The sequence below is a fragment of the Notothenia rossii genome (genome assembly GCF_949606895.1).
Source record: "Notothenia rossii genome assembly, chromosome: 8".
NCBI classification, from domain to species: domain Eukaryota; kingdom Metazoa; phylum Chordata; class Actinopteri; order Perciformes; family Nototheniidae; genus Notothenia; species Notothenia rossii.
Window position 1 is genome coordinate 18642567 of NC_136906.1, and position 23508 is coordinate 18666074.

At 40.7% G+C, this 23508-nt stretch overlaps 2 protein-coding genes and 1 long non-coding RNA gene across 9 annotated transcripts in view; 2 read left to right on the forward strand and 1 right to left on the reverse strand.

The window, feature by feature from the left end:
- Nucleotides 1-8228: 8228 nt before the first annotated feature.
- On the forward strand, nucleotides 8229-9512 carry LOC307014804. Its single transcript, XR_013801317.1, has 3 exons — nucleotides 8229-8446; nucleotides 8581-8715; nucleotides 9440-9512. It is a non-coding gene; the product is annotated as an uncharacterized lncRNA (long non-coding RNA).
- An 855-nt stretch (nucleotides 9513-10367) lies between these two features.
- LOC307014796 (uncharacterized protein) lies at nucleotides 10368-15018 on the forward strand. 2 transcript variants are annotated; one of them, XM_079642965.1, is made up of 16 exons: nucleotides 10369-10507; nucleotides 10701-10748; nucleotides 10902-11005; nucleotides 11208-11324; nucleotides 11446-11491; nucleotides 11577-11632; nucleotides 11727-11785; nucleotides 11901-11993; nucleotides 12263-12337; nucleotides 12414-12467; nucleotides 12645-12731; nucleotides 12860-12916; nucleotides 13024-13080; nucleotides 13594-13683; nucleotides 13877-13985; nucleotides 14083-15018. In XM_079642965.1, the coding sequence occupies exons 1-16, from the start codon at nucleotides 10453-10455 to the stop codon at nucleotides 14128-14130; spliced, it is 1155 nt and encodes a 384-aa protein (XP_079499091.1). In that variant the 5' UTR covers nucleotides 10369-10452; the 3' UTR covers nucleotides 14131-15018. The 2 variants fall into 2 exon arrangements, with proteins under 2 accessions (XP_079499092.1, XP_079499091.1); XM_079642966.1 differs by lacking the exon at nucleotides 12414-12467 and having other exon boundaries at nucleotides 10368-10507.
- Nucleotides 15019-18678: 3660 nt separating this feature from the next.
- adgrl1a (adhesion G protein-coupled receptor L1a) overlaps nucleotides 18679-23508 on the reverse strand; it is a 151747-nt gene continuing 146917 nt past the window's right edge. For all 6 annotated transcript variants that reach the window (XM_079642929.1, XM_079642931.1, XM_079642930.1 and 3 more), the window contains one exon: nucleotides 18679-23484. In XM_079642929.1, the coding sequence (XP_079499055.1) occupies nucleotides 22580-23484 (905 nt within the window). In that variant the 3' untranslated portion in view covers nucleotides 18679-22579. The remainder of the gene's footprint in view (nucleotides 23485-23508) is intronic.

Below are 23508 nucleotides of genomic sequence, written 5' to 3' on the forward strand. Positions count from 1 at the left end.
TTATGATTTATTTATTTTATCAAACAGGTGCAAAAATAGCAAGGGCGGATGCTCTTGAGCACTCATCCAAATCGACACACAGATAAAGTGTGCAGCGGTAGGCACGTAGCTTACCTATATCTCTTCATGTCTGTGGAAAGGACAGTTGTATCACACATGTTATTTGTCTGGCATTGATAAAATCACCAAGGCATTTGCAGCTCAGCCAAATTCCATTTGCGAAACTCTGCCCCTATTTCAAGAAATAAAATAGTCCTTTTGATGTAGATGTAAACCTCTTTCCGCAGACCTCAAAAAATTAAACCTACAGTATCTCTGTTTACTACCAAGTATGAGCAGCTTAAGGCTGCCAATTCATTCAACTGCGAGGAGGAAAATACATTTCCTTGCAAATGATTTTTTGTTAAGTAAGAGCTTTTCACTGTGGGTCTCCAAGGCATTACAAACTTAGTCTCTGGAACTCTGATGGCCTCTTATCCAGCTGTAGTCCACTTCGTAATAGAATTAAAATGGATTAATGTGCTCTTTAGTATGCTCAAGTTCAGGCTTGCTCCCCCAGCCTGAACTGCTATGCATATTTCTGAATCTCCCATAGTAATTACTTGGTGAATACACTAGCTGCAGCCATTAGGAGTGCAAGTGGGCACATTGTGTCCCGATATGAGGCTGTGAAAGACATTAGTTTGCATGTTCCTGGTTTGATAAATCTCACGCTTCCCCTGACTTCTCACTCTGCTCTCCAGGGATTAGGATGTTTCAATAAAGCCACACTGGCTCATAGAATTAGCAAAGAGATGAACCTCAAAGCTGATTTGTAAAAAACTAATGGTGCTACAGGTGGAGGGCCACAATTACTGCCAAATGTCTTTGTTTACTACTGTATAGGTGTGCGATGTTTGTGCATACCCTCACAATCACATCAGTAAATGCATACCTCGTCTATCAGTCCAGTACATATTGTACAGATAAGTACATACTATCTGATGACGACTGTGTCATTGTTGTATCTGATGAAGATAGAATCACTTAGCAAATCAAGGCAGTTATGTGCTCCACCACATGTACCGGATAGCTGATATATATAGCTAGTATTTTTTGTATTATATTTTTAAAGTTTGTATAAATTGTTAATGAGTTGTAGAGAGAAAAAAGAAACCACAGACTTGCACTAGAGTCAGTCATTGTGTAAACATGCATCTGTTGAGAATACCTCCCTGAAAGAAATTCCAAGAAATGTCTCTGCAACAGCATCAATTTACACTTTTCCAAGAATCCAATTTTCAGTCTGCTTTGAAAAAGAACAATCAACTTTTTTCCAACTGCTTAAGGCTAAGATGTTCATTTGGAGACACATGTTTTAATCATATTTTTTTGGGTTTGTTGAAAACAATCCTGCATCTTGCTGATCTTTTGTTACTAGCCGTGTTTAGCCTGTAACAGCAAATTGAGCAGAAAACATTATTCACTATCTTGAAGGTCATATTGTTGTCTTTGTAAGGGTGAGGTGTTGTGAATGTATAATATAATGGAAAAGGTTACCTGATAAGACCTGGCGCCACAATGTGTGGTGTGTTTACTTTAGTTTCAAGCACAACGTTTAAGGGTGACCTTAGCTACCTGCAGCTTCTCTTTGTTGTGCACAAAGTGTTTTCAGACTCTCTCTGTCACCTGTAAAGCAAACCAGAAGTAAACACATTAAAATAGTCTGTGCAGACACAAAGATAAAACTGACGGTTAGAGATTTAAACCACCATCCTGACGAGTGAGTTAGACCTGGACATAACATTCTTCTATAAAACAAGCTTATCTAGCAGAACCAAGACAAGACACGCCGATAGAGATACAAAAACACTTTGCTTATATTGTTTAGGCTGAAGGATGAGAGATGTCTTGTGTGTGGGTGAGTGTTCATGTTTGCTCCATAACCCGCACGCCACTGAGGGCAGACTGGAATGCAAAAACAAGATCCTGGGAATAAAAACAATAGTTCTGGCTTCCTGAGGTGTTAGTGACGACTGCAGTGGAGAAGTGGGAGGACGATTCTGGGTTCCAAGGTCAACAAGCTGAGTCCCCCTCAAAACACACATTCACATGTAGTGGTAATGTTATAGTGACACGACACTCAGCCCATGTTAATACAAGCCGGGGAATCATGAAAACAGCCCATTCATCACTTAAGACACCACGAGTATGTTGCTCAAGTGAACATCATTAAGTGAGATGTATACACTGACCCCGCACTCACTCTGTAGCTCCAAGGAGAGAGAAAACACATCTCATATGTGTATAAAACCTTTTAGGTCAGTGTATGCCTGCATCTTCTTCTGTGTTTCAGCATTATTGGGTATGTTTATTCTGTGTTTTTGCCAACTAAAGTGTAGGTTTATAAGTGTGAAATTACACAAGTGTGTATTCAAGAGATTGTTTAGGCTACATATTTCGCCATTACCCTATATACTAATAATTGTGACTACCCTGCTCTCTTTGTGAAACTTCGTTATTAAAAGAGAATAGTTTTGTTGTGAGTGGGATTTGAAGAAAAAAAAAAGTAGAGAAAGGGAAACAATGTTAGTGATTGTGAGCTTTAATATAATGGTGTGTGTGTGTGTGTGTGTGTGTGTGTGTGTGTGTGTGTGTGTGTGTGTGTGTGTGTGTGTGTGTGTGTGTGTGTGTGTGTGTGTGTGTGTGTGTGTGTGTGTGTGTGTGTGTGTGTGTGTGTGTGTGTGTGTGTGTGTGTGTGTGTGTGTGTGTGTGTGTGTGTGTGTGTGTGTGTGTGTGTGGACAGTATGGTAATGACAAATGGCTTATGTGGGAATAAACTATGCGTTGGTATGTGAAAAACAGTATGACTGTTGTGATACGTACTGAAGAACTATTTTTAAAACTCTCAGGGGTTTTCTCGTTGGAGTTTTGGGATGTTTGATATGACTAGAAGCTTAAAAGAGCTAACATTAACAAACTGGATATTGTTGAAAAAAGTCATTTTATGAGTTTCTTAACTGTCTTCATAACCCTTCCCTTGTTGTGGTACATACATTTTATCATGTCATGGATACACACTTCAGTGGTGTCAATATAAAACAGAAGAAAGGAAATGTGATATGCCATTTATCTGTAATTGCCCATCATTGTTCAGCTTTAATTGCATTCTCGCCAATTTGAAATGGACCATATTGAGAACATTTGCCATACATTTTCGGATTATTTACCTTATCTCTTAATGTTTAAGAATGTTGTCCAATATCAGTATAAAATGAATGTGTGTGTAAGAGTAAGCATTTAAGAGTTTATAATACAGTACTGAGTGTAAGACAGTGCAGTTGATGCACAGTGTGTGTCTGATGGTGATCGTCGTGCTGTCAGTGCAGCGGTGCTCCTAATTACAGTCCTCCCCAGGAAACAGCTTGAATAACACAGAGAATTTAAAAACCTGAGGCGCTGAGGTCACACTTACAACACTTCAACACATCAGAGATGTGCTCGTTTGATTCCAGGAAAATGTTAAACACAGTGCAGGAACCTCTCTTTCTACTGTTGTGTTTACACATCCTTTTATCTGGGCTTTTCTAGTTGTAAGGGGGGTGATAGCTTAGAGCCAATAGTCTAATGAACATGCTCACAACAGACACCTGACAATATTCATGTAATTCCCAGTTATGAATGAGGTGAACTAGTGAGTAATTAGTGTGTGTAATGCTGATCCACTTACATCACTTGCAAATGAAAGCTTGTGTAATTGATAGATACAGAAAGTACAGTACAGTAAGTAACATACATTATCTTTAACAACTACCTTATAATCAAATCCGTTGGTTTACAAACCTTGTGTCTTGGTATCTCTTCAAATAAAATATTTATTCCTGGCACCATTGGGAAACAAGTGGACTACATCAGCTTTTACGATGTATTTTTTATAGTCAGTGTGTGTAATTGTTGAACAATGTCAGTCTGGCAGTTGTTGCTGCTGGCTACCATTGCTATTAGTGATAACCCTAGGAGGTGAGTTATGGTTACCTCTGTCCTGTAATTACGGTTTCCCTTCCCCTTGGTTGTGGTGACAGATGATGCCGGCAGTGGGAAAAGCCGGTGAAGGAAACCTCCTGTTGGAAGATGAAGAATTATGGCAGTGACAAGAAGATAACACAAGGCCTGGAACCACGCAGGCATCTACCTGTCTAGACTAACAGCTGTCTTCAGATCTTACACTGCAAAAGAAAAGGTTCCAAAAGTCTGTAACCACATCTAAAAAATGAAAACATTATGAACAGCATAACATCGTCAACGTCATAGGATTGAACGCTTTCTGCTAGTGGTGATAGTTTTCAGTTGAATGGTCAGCCTTACATCAGAGACTGGAGAGATAAAAGCACAACACAGTCTTATTAGAAGCAGCTATGTTGAATTTGAAGGCAGGAAAAGCCTAGATGGAAAAATCAACCTAAATGGTGGCTGTAGCCAATTAGTGTGTCCCAGTAAGGTACCACCGGCCTGTCCATGGCACATAGCCCTGTTAGTGTTGTTAATTTATCCTACGCTGTTCATGTTTACAAATCAAAATTCCTGCTTTGCCCAGGTGGCCGAAAAACTGTACTACCTTTCACCCCCTTTCACTTTTCCGTCTTCAGCTAAACTAACAAAGAGCAAAAGACATTCTGCTCTGTAAATGTTTCATTTTTGTATCTGTAATAATTACGTTTTTAGGTGTGCTAACGTGAACATTAACTGTGGTGTGCTGCTCTCCTGCTCTGTTCTCCTCTCTCCAAATTGTTCAGGTGAGTGCCTGATTGCCTCACTGATCCGCAGCATGACCAAACACAAGGCTTGGTTTATTTAACAATATGGTTCAGCCAAGTGTGAACAGCAACAGAAAGGCTGCCTTAAGAAAACATGACAGTGATAGACATACTGACTTAACTGACATTTTACAGCGCTGCAGCAACTCTCCATTTACAGACCCCTGTCCCCTAAAGCTCCCATGTCATGTTGACGTAGATGTAGGTGAGACAGTCTTGGATTCGGTTTAGAATGACAGAGAGTAGTATGCAAGTATGCACAGAGACCAGCTTGTAAACAAAATTACCCAAAAGGATAATTTGATGTGAATTTCTTGCATACTTTCCCATGAGCCCACTAGTATGCAGTGCATGCTGGTGCTTGTACTTGTTTGTGTGTCAGATTTGAGTTGCTCTCTGTGTGTGTGTGTGTGTGTGTGTGTGTGTGTGTGTGTGTGTGTGTGTGTGTGTGTGTGTGTGTGTGTGTGTGTGTGTGTGTGTGTGTGTGTGTGTGTGTGTGTGTGTGTGTGTGTGTGTGTGTGTGTGTGTGTGTGTGTGTGTGTGTGTGTGTGTGTGTGTGTGTGTGTGTGTGTGTGAGGCGACAGGAATAACAGAGGGAACAATATTAAAATCCTGATTGTTTCTAAGGGATTATCCTCACAATGCGGGGCTTTATCAGAGGGCCTGGACTGCTGTAACAAGACACGCTCGCCCTGGCTTCGCCTAGCCAAATACTGAGACTTACGAATCGCAGGGGGGAAACATGAAGAGAGTTAAGAATTGAGACACAAAGGCGAAAGCAATAGCGAAAGAAGGGGCAAAGAGCAGAGAGAGGGAGCAAAATGTGACACAGGAGGAAGAGTGGAAGGGAAAAGCTGGAGAGACACAGGGTAAGGGGAGTCAAATGTACAGAGGAAGGCAGAAGTTGAACAAGTTTAACTGGAGGCCATGCTTCAAACAGAGAGGTTTGTTTTCTGACAGAGATCCCTCTCTGGAGATTGAGCTGGAAAAAAGATTAATAGAGGCGGTCCGAGTTGCACAACTTGTGCCTCAGCAAGAGCTGCTGTACATTAGTGATTTAACATGGCGGTCTGTATAGCCTAATAATGTACATGATGCAGCCTCACAAAGCATTCATGTTCAAACTCTGATCGGCCCTCAGGCAGAGGTTGGTTTGTTTGCAGACATTTTTCTGATCTTTCGCGTTTGGCTCTGTGGAGGAGAGGTGTTTTCGATAGAGTTGTTTTATTTGCTTTATTTTATAAGACTTTCTCAGCAGTATCAGGTTGCTGTGCCCAGGCTAACCAAGCCCGGTAACAGGGAGCTGTGGTTTTGCAAATGATGGGGGGGTTAGCTGCAATGGAAGGGGTTTTATTATGTGTGTAGGAGGTGTAGGTGGGGTGTGGGCATGCATGTTATTGTCTGAGGCCCTGTAATTTCATATATTCATATATTCCCATAGCAGCGCAACTCCTACAACTCACAAAGAATATTCAATTTGCAAATTAAATTGTATTAGCTGAGCATTTCTTTGGTGTGCAATTGCCATAATGTGACCACAGGATTGTATGTGTATGTATTACAGAACAGATCACTATCCAGTGCGTGAAACAGCTGATGAATGTGATCATGTGCATTTCTCTATGTGAGTTAGTATGTCAGTGTGTGTTGGCGGACTTCCTGTGCTGGCAGAGTGTAGATGCTTCTTAGTGGTATCCAACTTGGGGGTGTCATGCTTCACAATGGGCAGGCTGGACAGGCCAAAGTGTTTGTAACATCCCCAGCACGATTTGCTGCTCACTAAACTCACTTCTTCCTTGGTCTTGCACTCAGAATGAGGGATTATGCTTATTACCATTTTACTTGAAAGCACCCCTAGTGACTGGAAGCTTTTCCGAGCCACAGTTCAATCGCTTCTACGGTTTGAGTTGAGGGAAAAGGCCTTGTGATTGATGGTGACATTGCGGTCTGCTAAAATAATCTAACTGAATGTGTTATCTATGAAAAAAGTCGAAAAAACTCACGGGCAGGGTGAGAACTTGATACTATTTTGCTGAAAGGAGTCACTCCTGGCCTGAATGCTTTCTACCATGTGTATTTAGAAACCGTTAAGGAGCCATGCAAGTTCCAGCCAAGCAGGGTACCGAGCAGACAGCATTATTGTTTCAGAGCTACTCAGGATTCTCAGGGTGTTGCTTTGCCTCAGCTTTGACTCCACAACTCACACGCTCTGAATGGTGCACCAAGGTTTTGTTTTAACTTGGGTTCCCAAAAGAGAATTGAAAGAACTTTGTGGGGATTAATCTACCCCTGTCCTCGTTTTGTTCATTAAAATATCTTACAATTACCAGAGCCAGTACTCTTCGTGCTCTTAGTGCACTTATCCACATGGACAGAGAATGAGGGATTGGGGGGGTAGGTAGGGAGACGGGAAGATGGCTGTTTATCTCTCATCGTCACTCTTGTGAGCAGAACAAGAAGGGAAGAGTTGAGACAGCTGGACAGAGGACTCAAAAGCAGCAGTATTGTAATTATTTATCTTAAAATTCCTGTTTAGACTAGCTGGAATTTACTCAAGTTGAGAACTAGCTGCGTGGTGTTTGTGGGAGTTTGTGTTGTGGGACATGCATGATCAGAGCTTTGTGTGTGTTTACAGCCTCTCCTGCGTCATCTCTGCTCTCTGCTTCTGCAGGGGCTCTGTGGATAGGAAGAGGAGATCCAAGCCTCCCACTGTCATTTGATATCATTGGAAAAATTAATCAAAAGATTGAACAAGTCCACTTCCCACCAGGGGAGGGATGAGCCAACTCCATTTACTCTCTCATTCATGCTTGTTGTGATGTTGTCATTTTTATTCATTACGGTTCTCGTCAAGTAGTGAGGAAGCAATCATGACTGATTCAAAGGTTAACTGGTTAGTCACACCGCATTAGTTATTAATAAATATACTTGTCATTAATGCCTTTCCTCATGCAAATGTGATAATTAAGGTGGAAACTTGAGAGTATGTTTGGGAGGCAAATGTTTGTACTCACTACTCTGGTAAACGGTTGCAATGTAAGAGAGAAGGGGAAGGGCAAAGGAGAGGCAGAGAGGGACTGAGAGGAAGTAGATGGAGTTGTAGAGATAGAGAGGGGCCCATATTGAGTGTCACAGGCGATGGTCTGTGTTTTCTCGGTGGACCACAGAAGATGCAGTGCAAATGAAGCGTGCAGCAGCATGGCGGCTTCTGCTTCATCCTCGCACCGTGTGTGTATGTGTGTGTGTGTGTGTGTGTGTGTGTGTGTGTGTGTGTGTGTGTGTGTGTGTGTGTATGTGTGTGTGTGTGTGTGTGTGTGTGTGTGTGTGTGTGTGTGTGTGTATGTGTGTGTGTATGTGTGTGTGTGTGTGTGTGTGTGTGTGTGTGTGTGTGTGTGTGTGTGTGTGTGTGTGTGTGTGTGTGTGTGTGTGTGTGTGTGTGTGTGTGTGTGTGTGTGTGTATGTGTGTTTATCTGTGTGTGTGAAAGGGAAATGACAGAGGCCTCTTTGAGTACTCAGTTGCATCTGTTCTATCCTCTCATAGTTAGAATATTTCAGTGGCACTGCCACCCTCTGTCTACGACCTATCTCCAAAGAAAACTGGAGGATATACCGCAAACATGAACAGGGATTAATAGAATTGAACTACCTGAGAGGTAAAAAGATCATGCCGCAATACAGAGTCATTTGTGCACTGCAGGATGTGCTTATCTTATAATTCACTGATTTCGATATTTCAATCTAGAACATAATTAAAACCCTGTGAGTATTTTGTTTTTCTACACAACAGTGTGACGAGGGGAGTCTCCTCAATCTGACCTGTAGGACGAGGGCCTCCTCTTGTGTTGGCTGCGGAAACTACAAATGGGGAGGAAACCGTTGTTCAACCATTAACTTCTTCATTTCTGAATCCTATTAGATTTAGGTAACATGAACCTTCTTTCTATTGCATGTTGTGATTGATAATTATGTTTGGCAAACTGCGAGAAAAGTCTAATAGTACGTCACTGTAACATTTCTGGCAAAATTCAACAAAGCATAGGTGGATGAGGATCTCTGCCTGACAGCTTACTTTTCCATGCATGTCTGTTACACTTTTTCTATAAGAGCACTGTAATACACCTAGCAGTTATGTCTCTTATACCTGTTCAATTGGTATATGGTGTATATTTAAATGCAATTTTGATTCAGCTTTCAACTTATGATTGTATCCTATTTTTAAAGAGGGAGCCAACAGATTTGGTTTTTCCAACAAGTAATAACTTTTTACCCAAGTCCCTATTAAGAAAGTAACTCAGCTTTCTGTTGATGGCGCCGCTGCATATATTGTCGAATAATTGGCATACATTACAATTTTGGCTTTCTATAGCACTAATGGGAAGTCATTTATGTATACAGAAAACAAAAGTGGTAACAAACAACTACCTTGAGGTACTCCACTTTTCCTAATCTTTGACAAACTTCCATTTAAGAAAACAGTTTGCCTTGGATGTTTCATGTAACTTTATTTACCCCTTTGTGCATTCAAAGTAAAACCATATTGTTCCAGCTTGTGTAACAACAAAGAATGATTAATAACACCAAAAGCAGAACTATAATCTAATAATACTGCACCCACTAACTTCCTATTGTCTTGCTCACTTTTCCAGTGGTCCTTCATTTGCGTCAGAGCGTTGCATGTAGAAAGGAAAGGTCTTCAATGTAGAAAATGAGTGTTCAGGTTATTACCATGAAAGTAAGTTTGTATTTGATTACCTTTCCTAATGTTGAAAACCAACTTAAAGGGTGACTACAAAAAAGTGGGCATTATTTGTCAATGTTCCTATTATTGACACACCAGAACTAAGAACGTATTACTCATTCCCAGCACACAAAACAGGAAACTACTTATTTTCACAGATGGTCACTTGTTGCTTTAAAAGATATTCAGTACAATCATCTGTTCTTTTTTTCAGAATGTGTTAAGTGTATTGGTTGAAGAAATGACAACTAAATCAATGAATTTTCCAAAAAGTTGTTAGAGAAATAGTCAACGTCTCTCAGTTAGTCAATAGGTCTAGCACTCTACAGTAGCTAAACGTTTTGTTAAATATTATAGCAAAATGTACTTAGACACATTCATTGCAAGCCTGCACCATCTCCACAGATGGTGCAACTTTGAATTTTTTCTATGCCAAAGATGCTTTTTGCTTCAAATTCTTTCAATGGTGCGTTAATAGCCTATTAACCCATGTGAAATAATTGTATCTGTAGTAAATGTAGTCTTCAATAGCCCTCAATGTTCTCACAATGCACTTCTGTGAAAGATAAATAGGAACATTTACACCAAAAAGCTGCCAGATTTGATGTTGTTAAGTATTTCTTCATTAGGAATTTTAATGTCATGGTTTTGTCTTTTGCCGTCATAAATATGACTTTGTATCCCCAAATTTGTTACCATGATTTTGCATTTCTTTGTAGGCTATTGACTTTTTATCTCAAAATAATAACTTTATATCTTATAATTTCGAATTTTCTATCTCATAGTCATGACCTTTCCATGGGTATTACTTCCCATGCAAACCGAAGCATATAGCTTCATACACCCTCTTTATCACTTTCTGTTTCTCCAACTGAAGTGCGCAGTTATTTTTATATCTCCGTGGTGGCTGTCTTCGACAAAATGTACCAATTTGCTATAGTTTTAACGTTGTTCTTCTGTAACGGGAAAACATTAGGTAAGAGACTGAGCATTGTGATTATGTATTTTTGTATAGTTTAATTAGTTATTCGATACTTTTTGTTCCGTAAACTTGTTTCTGTTACGCCCTTCCTGTTGCTATTTTACGAGGTTTAAAGAAAGTTTGTTATGGTACATGTATACATCGTTCAATGAAAGCATGATGTATCCCAACTATTTACTTCAAACAGGGAAGCCGGATGAGCATGCTCCCAGAATGTCCCAACTTATCCTCATCAGTAAGTTTATTCTGTAGTCTTCTTCGAGTCCGTAGCAATCTCATTCTGTAGTTATTCTACATGATAATGTATTTTCTACAATGTATGAGCCCTGTAGGATGTTTATAGAGCTCAAAGTGTATTGTGATACATTGTATATCTATCGTCACACAGAGTGCCTCCATAGAAACTTTTCCTGTAACTTAACAACGGCTGAGGGATTCACTTTCCCATTCTCGTGTCCTGCGGAAGGAAATGTTTTCGTATATCAAAATGAGGTATTTTTATTTACTTGTATACACTCTGGTAGTCAAATGTTTTCTTTATAACATGTTTTGTTATCTTAACTAGGCCTATGTAAAAAATAAAAATACATTCAAGGTGACGGGACAAAGAGGAAGTGCGAGTTCGACACTGATGTTGATGTTTTTTGTTTAACTTGAGGTAATTTAAGGTGAACTTTTTATTATTTCCCAACAGTCTACAATTGCTGTTTCTCGACCTTATGATTCTTCGGATGAAGTGAGGAGCATGACGTCTGATTCAGTCACTACAAGACACTGCAGAGACCTGCACATACAATGCTTTTTTACCGGAGTGAGTCTCCCTCTATCTGTCCTTTATTAAATCAACACAAGTAATGTATTGATATATAATTATGTAAATAGAGAAAATGTAAAAATACCCTCATAATATAGACTTTTATTTTACTTTTCAGGAGAATACGTTTCTTACCGAAATCTGTGTGGATTATAAAGTTACCGGTAAGTCAATAAAATGTTTGATTTATAAACAAACACACAAATATATATATATCGCAAACATGTGTACCTTTTTACCTTCAAACAGAGGAGCCAGAGAAGCAGGATGAGCCTGATCCTACATTTCCCCCAAAGAACCTTATTGGGAAGTGGACGTTTTTCTGATGGAATTCATCTGTTGTAAAATAACTCAAGTTAATATTTGATCATAAAATGTTATTTTTTGGTTTGTTGTACAGTTGGACTTTGTGTTGTGGTGCTCATTGTGGTCGTTGCGGTGCCAATCTGTTGGAAAAAGTGAGTTATATTCTAGTTGCGCTAACAATTTACGGTTAGTTTTAATACACATTTACTAACACAGTATCCTGCATGAACTGAGAAACATTTTTTTGTGGTTTGTTTCTTGTTTCAGGAAGCAGTACTGTGCACGTAAAGTGTCGCAGTTTTCAACGTACCTACGCTCTTGTCTCAGAATAACAAAGAGGGAAGGGGCACAGGTAACTAGGTATGTATTTCTTTCAAATACATGACAGCTGGCACCGCTGCACTTGAATACACTTCTGGCATTACATTTCAAATGGTTAAACACAAACAAAAAGTTGGTCAAAGTCAAATGTCGCCATAGAGAAAGGGTGAATTAAAGTATAAAATATATACAGTATATATAAATAATAATAATAATAATCGTCTTGCTCCATTCAACACATTAGGTCTACTTCTTTGTGTTTATTTAGTGCTGCTGAATGTAATTCTATGTTTGAATGTCTCTTTAAGACACCCTGCAGGAAGTGGATTCCAGGAGAACATAGCTGTTGATTTGGAAGGACAACAACTCAATGGTGATATTAGGTAAGCTTCGATTAGAATACTTTTACCAGAGATATGTGAAGTTGAAAAGATTTACATCTTTTCTTTGTTATTACAGGCTGTGTGAAATAGCTGCCACCGATCTAGATGGAAGCGTTGAAAATGATATTGAGTATGATAAAACACTTGAAAGTGTGCATGTTCCCAGCTTAGGTTGTCATGTTATCAATATAACATCTTCATCCACAGATCTCTGTTTAGCCTTTGTCAAAACCGTTAAAGTGTTTTTTTTAAATAGCAATTGGAAGTCTAGACTATAATTTGCTAAAAGCTACCATTGTCTCCATAGTATTGATCGTGAAGCTGATGGCAGGTCTGCTCCAGTCTCTAGTCTGGACCACAATTTGAGCTGCGAGGGTGTCCAGCCCACTAAAAAGTGAGAAAGAGGGTTGTTAACTTTTTCTTGCGCCTGTTGCTTACTTTCCTTGTGTGGCTTGAGCAGGTTTTTGAATAACATTTCTCAGGTGAGATTCAACGCCATTTTATTTGAATTGTGTTTTGCAGTGGGAACACACATGCACCTGTCGTAATTAAAGACCCCAATCATCGAGCTATGAACGGGTAAGCTTTTGGTGTTGGATGGATTGTCAGTGTGTTTATTATTATTTTTTCTTTTTAAAGTTCAGTCAGAACTGTTATTTAACAACTGTTGTGTTTGTTTGCTTCAGAAGTGTGAGGGATGATCCAGGAGGAATTAATGACAACAATGGGGAACACTTCGTGAGGTAAGTCTGTCTTCTAACAATTTAGATACTCGTAGATATACTGTAATTTGATCTTGAAAATGTTTTATGTTTACCTTGTTATACTTTATGCCAACAAGGGGCTAATCACTTCTTATTAGCTTAGAAGGAAATACAGAATTTGTTAATTGTATTAAATATAATCATTTACAGCAAGTAAAGTACTGTGATGTTCGGTGGTGCATTGAAATTTTTTAAACAAAAATCCAATAAAGTGAAAATATATCCAGTGATACAATATGATAAAAACAAGATTAATAAAACATACAGTAATATAGAGCTTGTTAAACAGCATGCATATAAGGACTTATTTTTCACATAAAAGCTGACAGGCAAAACTGTGATGACTATATATTAATAATAAAATTAAGTTTGACTTTAATCGTGTAAACAGTGCAAAGAAATGCAATGCAGCAGTGAAATTAACAAATGAGGGGAAGAACTCACCCTCAGGTTTTTCTATCCCCATCTGTTCATCTGTGAATACTTCTCTAGGATTGAGGAAATGCACAATGGATGTGCTCCTGGCTGTGGGGGTCCAGAAGCTTGTGAGAATGAAGGACACCGCCTGCTGCCTCCTGAGAGGTGAGACTTCTTCCTGCTCTCAGACACTGTGCACTCAGAACTGAGCCCAAAGACAAATCTCTGTCGCTCTGCAATTTCCAGTCTGCTTTTCAACAGCAGAACTTGTGTGTTGTCTGCTTGGAAAGTGAGCATTACCAAGTTATACTATTTCTGTCCAGAGGCTTATATCTCCATTCCTTGTTTCTGTCTCCAGCGCTGACAGGCAAGCCCTCCAACCTCCTGACATGACGGATGAAGCCAGAGCTTTGGTGAACAAGGCCGGCTTTGAGTCAAACCAGCCCAGAATGTGCTCTACTGCACCGGTAAGTAAAAGCTTTCTACTGTATATATTTTCTGTTAAAATGCTTGTATTATTTTGTTTTCGTTTAACATAGTCATTGTTTGTTTTCTTTGCTTCAGGAAAATGGCGTGGAGTCAACCAACAACATGGGGAACTATCAATACTGATAACTATTATTATAGATAAAATAATAACCTATATATATATATATATATATATATACACTATAACTATATGTCTCACAAGGTATGTGGTACATTTACTGGCAGCTTCTTTGTAATCAAGCCCAGCACTTTCATTTAAATCATAACTTTTATCATCATCGTTGCTCTCTTTTTGAGCACGATGTTCGAATATACGTTTTCTCTAAAAGCCCTCTCTACCTAATTGTACACAATTGCATCCTATTCAAATCATTCCTTTTGACATAATGTGATCACTCACAGATGGATACATCTTAATTTGGCTTATTACATTTAAACTAATATTAGTTATTACAACAACAAAGACACACTTGTGATTTGTTATTGAAATACATAGATAGTGCATGGCTTGACCAAAGTATGGGTGAACCAAATATCAGAAAATGTACCACATTCTCAGCTGCGAGACTAAAACATATAATAATACTTATACTATTTTTATAATCTACGGATTAAATACATTTGTATAAGCTATAGATATATAATATTTTACAATGACTTGTTAAAATATTTCATTTTAATGAGACATGAATGGAAAACATCATAAAGAATGTTTCGTCTTTTTTATTGGAGTTGTAATATCTTATGTATTCATTCTGTTATAAGTAAGTCTGCTCTTAATTCTTGTTTATCATATAACATTTATTCAAGTGCCTTCACTATTTTGTCATTTTAAAGCATTTTACTCCGCATATGCAAATTCAGATTCACATTATATTGAGATTGTTCTTTTCTTGCTTACGTGCTCTTATTATTAATCAATTTATATATAAATGAGAAAGAATACAATTGTAAGTGCATTACAAATGATGAATTTTTGTCTTTTAAATAAAATGCTATATCCACCCTGGATTTCACTGCCTGGTCTTTTTGTTAGAACTTGCTTTCCAAACTATTGGAAGTATCCTTTTTTTACCACAAGGGGGCAGTACATGGTCATCGGTTTCTACCACCGAGGTAAACAGGAAACATAATTAGCCTACATCTCTTATTACTTTAGCGATTAACTTGTATTTACGTATACATGGCAATAGCTTCAAAATTCATGATTGTATCTTCACCCACAAAATATACATTCATATGCTGTATTTCTGTGATTAACCATTATGAGTGGGGATAAAAGGCTTTTGTTTTTGTAAACCAAGTCCTCCCTTATAGAGCTGCTGATTGACTATTGTGTCACTCCCTTTTGCAATTAGTGGCTATGTTGCAGTTGATCTCTATTTTCCAGTATACCATTTCCATTTATTAATCAACCAATGAATAAACAGTACATAAATTCCACAGTACTTGTTAATTTAAATGTATCTTACAGTATTTAAAAGATGTGTTGCCTGCATGGCTTGATGTATGGTAGTAATCACGGTTTAACACAAACACACGGGGGTTCAGGCTGAATATAATCCATCTCTTTTCTCTATCTCTTGATCTCCTGATAGTTGTTGTTAGTCAATGTCTGATTCTATTTTAAAGCTTCCCTAAATGTTCAATGACCTTGAAAGAGCCCCCTTTTTACCTCTAAGATGGGCTGAGTATGAAGAAGAAATTGTGTCAGGGGTTAGAGGCTTTGTTGTTCATTTTTTGTGTGTTAGTGTGTTAAAGTGTTACTCTACTACCAGTGAAAACAGGGTGATTGAATGGTCATGGCTTCAGAGCCTCCCCTCTCAGGGAGTTTCACTGAGGGGACATGAGCGAGGTGGATGATATCATATCATACATGTACACAGTACAGTGTGACATGGGGGAAAAGGACATGGGAGAGGCTGTAATTATGGCTGAATGCTCTGATGCACATAATAATTAGATATCAGCTAATTAGTTACCAATCACATTCCTCATTGAACGGTATTATGAGCAGTCAAGGAAACAAAAGTCGGTGGAACACTGATCAGCCCACATCAGGGATAAGAAGGCTTAAGGGAAGCTAGATGTGCTGCAACAACCCAGGCCTGACGCTTAGTTGTGTTATCCCTAACTGATCTCTAGTTGATCACAATCTTTACGCTTACTCTGGAGCGTACTAAAGGTCGCATACAGTTGTGTGCCGCTGCAGCTTTACAGACAGCATCAAACAGTGCTTCAATCAGAAGCCAGTAAGCTGCACTCACGTGGCAGTTATTAAAAGATTACATCAGGGATCACACTACACTGTATGATTAATTAACCTTGACTGATGCTCGTTAAAGAAGAATCCAGCAGAGCAGGTCTGCATGTACATACGACATATGACATGGTTGAAAGCACCATTGTAGCGGGTCTCGTCACACTGACTCAGGGTTACTCTAGTGAAACGCGCGTAAAGCTCTTTAGCCCCTGTCAAAACACGAAGATTTTTGGGTTTTCCCTCCTAAAGTGACGGCTTGCTTTTTACTGAATCTCTTTGATCACTTTGTGTGGTATGCTGTGGACATAGACCAGTCTTTGACTCATCTGCATATGCATACTACAGTACAGTATGTGGTTCAAAGGGGCGCTGACTCAGGAAGGGGCTTGGTTGCTTGGCTTCTGTCCCCTGCTTCCCATGGTATACAGAGGAGCAGCACAATGCTCTTGTAACCTGCAGGGCACCCCATGAATAAAACATAACCACTGTATTACTGCTTAAAGATATCTTTTCATTTCCAGTTTGAATCCCAGCGTAGGTATATTGAAGTTAATATGCATATGACACAGCGAAAGATTGATTTTTTAATAATCTCTGTGCGCAGTTATGCTTTTATTGCACCGACACATGCATAAGCACATAAGCAATTATGCTGCGCAAGCATACAACCACAAAACAATTGAGCCTCTTTAAGATGTTGCCAGAGAAAGCCTGAAGCATGAACAGTGTATATTTTCAATAGTTTTTTATTAATATGTGCTGATACAAGGTCGCTCTGACCTGCGATGATGCAAACACTCACAGAAAATCATCCCCTTTGGCCGGACAGCTGTCAAAGCAGTGGTCTTGAGAAAATAAACAAGAAAAACATTATCCTTCAAACAAAATAGAAACAGTATCAAGGTGTTATATATCCTCAGTTTACAAATGTTTCAGTGGTACATGACAAATTATTTATTTTATAGAAAAATCACAGAAAGCTCTGGAAATGGTGCTATATGTAGAGCCCAACATGGCACAATGACAGTTCTTTCAATGCCTACAGCCTGTTATGTAAAACCATTAGCACCCAATAACTTATTCCCAGAAACAAAAGCATTTCAAGGATGTCCAATACTGACCAGGTTCCATTGTACTGAGTTAATAATACAGCTATTAGCTGGTACTCAGAATATCCCATTCACGCTATAGCCAGCTACTCTTCCTCTGATGATGGACACAGATCATCTTGGGCAACATTTACTGACTCGTCCCACAGACGATCATGGCATCGATATCACTACAGCCGTGGACAGGCACATGCAGGCACAGTTCAGCCCCTCCCTACTTTCAGAGACCGGAGGAAGAGGAAGAAATAGAAAAAAAACATGCCTATAGATCAAGCTGCTCCTGCTGTATGTGTATAAATGTTAACAAGTAAACAGCTGATACAAGTCTTCACTTCAGTGTATAAAACGACCTAACCTGATTGAAGATGGTTATTATATGTGTGTCAAAAGATATGTTTGTTTGGACCTGGGGGTTTCTATGTAGAATGTGCCTCACAGGTTTAACATTTGGAGAAGCTCATCCCACACAAAAGCCCCTCTGATGTCGGTCCCACCCTGTGCATCAAAGATGGCCCGAATTGCTGGCACAGCTCCACGAACACATATTCAACACCAAAGAGAAACAGCACAATCCTCATCACTGGGTTTATGCCATACCCCTACATACTGTTAAAACGACTCTATAACTACTGTATTCAGTAGTCATGTGGACACACAACAAGAGACCAATAACAAAATAGTACTACTTTATCAGTGTTAATATTTGCTTTTAAAAAATCTGTATAGGAAAATCTTCTTGCGTTTGTTAGCACTCTAAAAATCCGGCAGTGGATTCATTTTTTCACATTTATTTATGGAAGCATCCATTAGACCAAAAAACAATCACATCATCTATCTTCCTCTACAGGCAGAATCGTTTTATTCAATGAACAAACTCAAAATATGACGTGCCAGCTTGATCAAATAAAACCAATAAAGGGTGATAATCTCTGGACTTTAAACCACCAACAGAAAAGGCTCTCAAAAAGCAGCACATCCTTCTCCTTATCTTCAGATCCAGCCCTGCACAGCCTCCCTGCACAGCCTCACTGCAAATCTGCCTCCCCCACCATCCCCCCTTCCCTAACTCTCTGTCGCAATGACTACTTATGGCTATGAATTTGTGACATCAGGGACATGTATGCCAAAGTTGTCCCCACTATGCCCCCTCTTGGGTCAGTTTATAAAGGCATACAATAATGACCCCCTGTTCCTCTGCTGCTGTTGAACTCACACACCAGTACTCTCCTTCCCATCCTCCCATCCTCCCTTCCCCCCTTCCCCCCATCCTCCCCTCCCCCTTCCCCTTCCACCCTCCTGGTGTGATATTGGCCACACAAATCACTGGTTAAAAAAAGAAGAAGAAAGGTCTGTGTGTTAAAGTATGGACTGTGAGTAAACTGACTGTAGGCCTGCTGGGACCTCTGCCGTCTAATGATAGACTGAGCAATAGTTCACTCTCCACTGACACAAAGCGGGAAAAGGGTGCGCCACTACTGGGTCAAAGGTCGGGCATCCCACCTTTTAAACAACTGGAGCACATGCATGTTATGTTGCAACTGGCACAGAAGAGAAATGTTGTGAAACAGACGTGGATGGAAAAAGAAAGTAGAAAAAAAGAGAGCGAAGCCAGTTCACTGCAGCAAATTAGAAACCACCATGTTATTATTGTAATCACAGGTTGAGAGGACTTTGAATGGTGGAGAAACTCCTGTTGTGTGAGCCTCCGTCCCACAGCATGGGCTGCGGACCTTCTACTGTATAATCACCATCATTTACCACGGTACTGCACTCTGTTTATTGAGATATTAATCTGGGATAAACAAAGCTTTTGACAAAAACAAATTAACACTCTCAAAGAAGTGCTGCACTAAAGGAGTCCATTGAGATTGATATTAAAATGTGGATGAGATGGGAGAGATAGGGAGGAAAAGAAAAGGAGGTAGGAGGTGCTGGAAAGGAGAGAAGCAGGCCCAAGGTGACGCACATTCCCACCCCTCATGGGGAAGGCCTGTCTGAACACTGCTTCTCCCCTGGCAAAGATCAGCATCAGCACATTATATCAAATTCAATGAGGGAGGGATGGAGTTAATGATGATGGTGATGAGAATGATGGAGATTAAGATGATGATGGCCGACTTGTGTTTCCTATTAACAGTTCCGCCCTGGAGTGAATTGTTTTATCTTCAGTCGTGCTTCTTAAAGTACATTCAGTTGTCCTCAGTTGACCAATGGGTGCTGCCTGAGTACGGTGCCCAATCCTCAAGCCATTAGATCTGTGCTTCACATTGTCCAGCAGCGCCGCAAAACATGAGCAAGTTGTCTTTAAATTTGAAAACACAGGCAGCTCCCAGGTTCAAATCCAAGTCATGTACCATCAGCAGTATTGCACACGTTCCCTCTATGGCTCAAGTCTTGATTCCGGGGGCCTTCGTTCTGAGCCTCATCGCGCTCTGCAGCCTTTACAATGATACTTACAAAAGTGATTTGAATAACAAGAATAAATGGTGGTAAATCCTTGTAATCCCTCTCCCTTATCTGTCTTTAACCCTCTCTTTCTTTCAGCCCCAGGAGACACCGCTAAAAGCTGTCCTTTGGGTTCTCTCTTAGAAGTGGGACAGTCGGGCCCAGCCAAATGTCACACTGCAGTGGACGCATCTGTTTTCTGCTCACGTCCTGTCCTCACAGCACACTCTCTCGCTCGTCACAGGTTTACAAGGAAGACATTTGAAATAAATAAAATAAATGACAATGCCATGAATAAATCAACGTGAATAAATATTCCAAAAACATACGTAAAAACTGATAAATAAACCATAATAAATACCTATAAATACAGCATTTGAGAAGGCAAATTCTCAGTATTTTTAAAGGTCAGACAGATTTCAGCTGGATGAAAGGAGCCTCATGAGCAGCTCTCTCTTGACAGCTAATTTCTCAAATGTATAGCTTGCATAAGGTGGCATATTGGAAACATGTTCCTTCCGATCAGTCAACCCTGCTTGTCATTTTCATGGTGTATGGTTATATCTCACGTCACCCGAGGCGGTCTGATTTCTCCTGTCCTCCTTGTGCCTCAACACCATAAACTCCTATTTGAGGCGAGGAAGTTAAGGTAGCTCTTTGAGATGAGTATCCCCCTTGTCTAATGTGCATTCAAGTAATGTCACGGAAAAATAGCTTTTCAAATGTTTGTGCACAAAAGTCTGGTGCACGACACACACACACACACACACACACACACACACACACACACACACACACACACACACACACACACACACACACACACACACACACACACACACACACACACACACACACACACACACACACACACACACACACACACACACACACACACACACACACACACACACACACACACACACACACACACACACACACACAGGTAATCAATGAATTGTCACATTAAGCTTTTGAGAAGTACTGAAACTACCTTTAAGAAACAGCTAAATGCAATTTTTCCAGATAGCGAAACAAATGTCATTATCATACATGCTAAAACCCATGTCGTAAGTAAGTGTTATCTGGTTACATCTTCCAAATAATACAAACAAAATCACTTTATGGATGCTGCCGTTACTCACAATGCTTTATCGTGCCCTTGAGGCACAGAATGACATTTGGCAACATCTATCTCGCTTTCCTCACACCTCCCGCTGCCTTTGGCAATCCCACCCTGGGAATGTCAAAGGTCAAACATTAACAACCTGGGTGTATATATTACATCAAAATGGTGCCATGATTTTTTCGTTTTCCGTTTTTCATATATTTATATATAAATAAAATCTACTAGACATTATAATCTGTCTCTCTCTCTGCATTTACATCTCCATTGGATCCCTAGATTTTTCACTGAATGGCACAGACAAGCAATAGATCACGCTACCGGGGAGAGAGACCATTATCATTCAGTTCACAAACTCCAAAACATTTTATTTTTTTCTTTCGTTGATTTGTTGCAGTACAAGAAGTCATTTTTCATAGTATTTGTTAATTTTGTTGCTTTTGATCATCTGTTGTGTCTATTTACATATTAGGAATAAAGTAGATTCATGTGTGGATCCTATGTACACGGCTATACCAATTGGTCGACCAGTGCTTTCGCGGTGTTTATAGTCTTTCTTGTCACAACCACACACAGGAAACAAGTCCACTTCAACTGGCTAGGCTCTAACAGCAAAGTACAGGGGGCCCTCGCAGCCCCCAAAGGATGCAGACCAAAAGTCAACAAATTGAATACTCTCATAAAAACAATAGCAAGGCAGTCATTTAACTTTTCAAATGCCTAAAGCAAACAACCAGAGAGAACAGTGGAGAGGAGTGGCCAGTCTTTAGGATGCAGATTCTTCTGCTCTGGAGGGGGGGGGGGCAGCGTTTCAGTCTCTGCTTTTACTCCACTTCTGTACATAGTCGTCGATTCACAGCAAGAGAAAATGAAGGCAACTGAATCAGCTCCCACTGCCTGCTTGGAGCAAAAGCATGTTCCCTTTACTTAGATGAAGTACGATTTTGACTTTTGATGTTCAGTAATGAGCACTTCTGGATAAGTGAGCATATATGTGAATGTGTTTGTGAATGTTCTAGTTTCTGTTCTGGCTCAATAAAATATATTTTTGGCAACAATGAAGAGCTTTCTGTGAGACTTCTTTTTAGGTTATAATAGTGTATTATATTCCCTGTCTCCACAGCTAGCTACTCCTATCAAACGATGACATAAAAAAAGACCAATGGATGTTACGAAAGGGAAATGAGATAAAATACAAAATAATATTCCCATCTCCGGAGGCAGGTCTGATGAGTAATAACAATAAAAAAAACTTTTACAAAGTTTTAAAGTTTCTGAAATATCTGAAGGTAAACGGGGTAGATTGTGATACATTCAGAGTGCTGGACTTGGCCTTAGGGTCACAAAAGAACTTTGGGGGGGAACAGAGTTAAAGAAAGCATAACGGATGCTCTGCGACAAAACTCCCATCACTTATCTCCAGAAGACTGGGGAGGGTTTAAGATAAAGGCTGACTCAGCCATGACTCCCCCATGAAGGTCACTCTGTTTGCTCATCTGTTAGCTAAATAAAAGTCGAGTGAAAGAAAGGCAACCAAACAAGCAGAAAGTGGAGAGACGCAAAACGAGGCAGGCTAGGAGGCGGCTTTGGCCATCACATATGTCTCCAACTTCCTCCTTCAGCCTCCAGTCACAGGCTGGTGACCAGCTGCATCTGTCCGTCTCCCTCATTATGGGCGGGCTCTTGACCCTGGTGTCCCTCCCCACTCGGTCTCCGGTGTGTTGCCTGGTAGAAGGTCTGCATTGGGGCCCCGCGGGAGCCCAGTGCGGGCCTCCCAGAGCTGTAGTACAGCTCCTCGGGGGGCTGGGCTGAGCGGGGAACCACCTCCAGGGGTTCGGGGCTGCTGTCGGGGTATGGAGAGTCTCGCAGGTTGGTGATGCTGGTGTACAGGGAGTCACGGGCGGGGGAGTCTGGTGCTCTGCTGCCCGTCTGCCCCCCAGCACTCTGGCCGCTGTGGCCGCTGTGGCCCAGGCTCTCGGTGAGGTCGGCCGTGTAGCTCTCGGACTCCTCGGGGTCGCTCTGGTAGAGGACGGACTGCGCACGCTGCAACAGCAGGGGCTCCTCCAGAGCTTTGTAGAGCAGCTCCACATCCTGTGGGGTGCGCTGCCGCCCCTCTCTCATATAGTCCTCCTCTTCATCCATGCTGATAGATGGTTCTGGCCCGGCCCCTGTTGTCCCCCGACCGACCCCTCCATGAGGACGTCCCCTGGCCAGGCTGCCACACACTCTGTCCCCTACGTCGCATCCTCCTCCACTCCCTCTCAGGTTGTTGTGCACAAGCTCAGAGATGATCATTTTCTCGAAGGCCGCGGCATCGGAGAGGTTTCGTCGGATGCCCCCGCCTCCAAGGGCCTCTGAGCTGCGAGGATTGAGGAGGGTTGGGGAACTTTCTCCTCCCCCACCACCAAGGAAGTCACAGCTGCCCCCGCCTACACCCCCTGGGCCGCTGCGCAGGGAGTAGCTGTTGTTGAAGTTACCATTCAAGGGCAGGGTTTCCATCCCACATGGATCGCGGGCCTTTGATAACGTGCTTTCTGGACCATAACACAAAGAGAAGG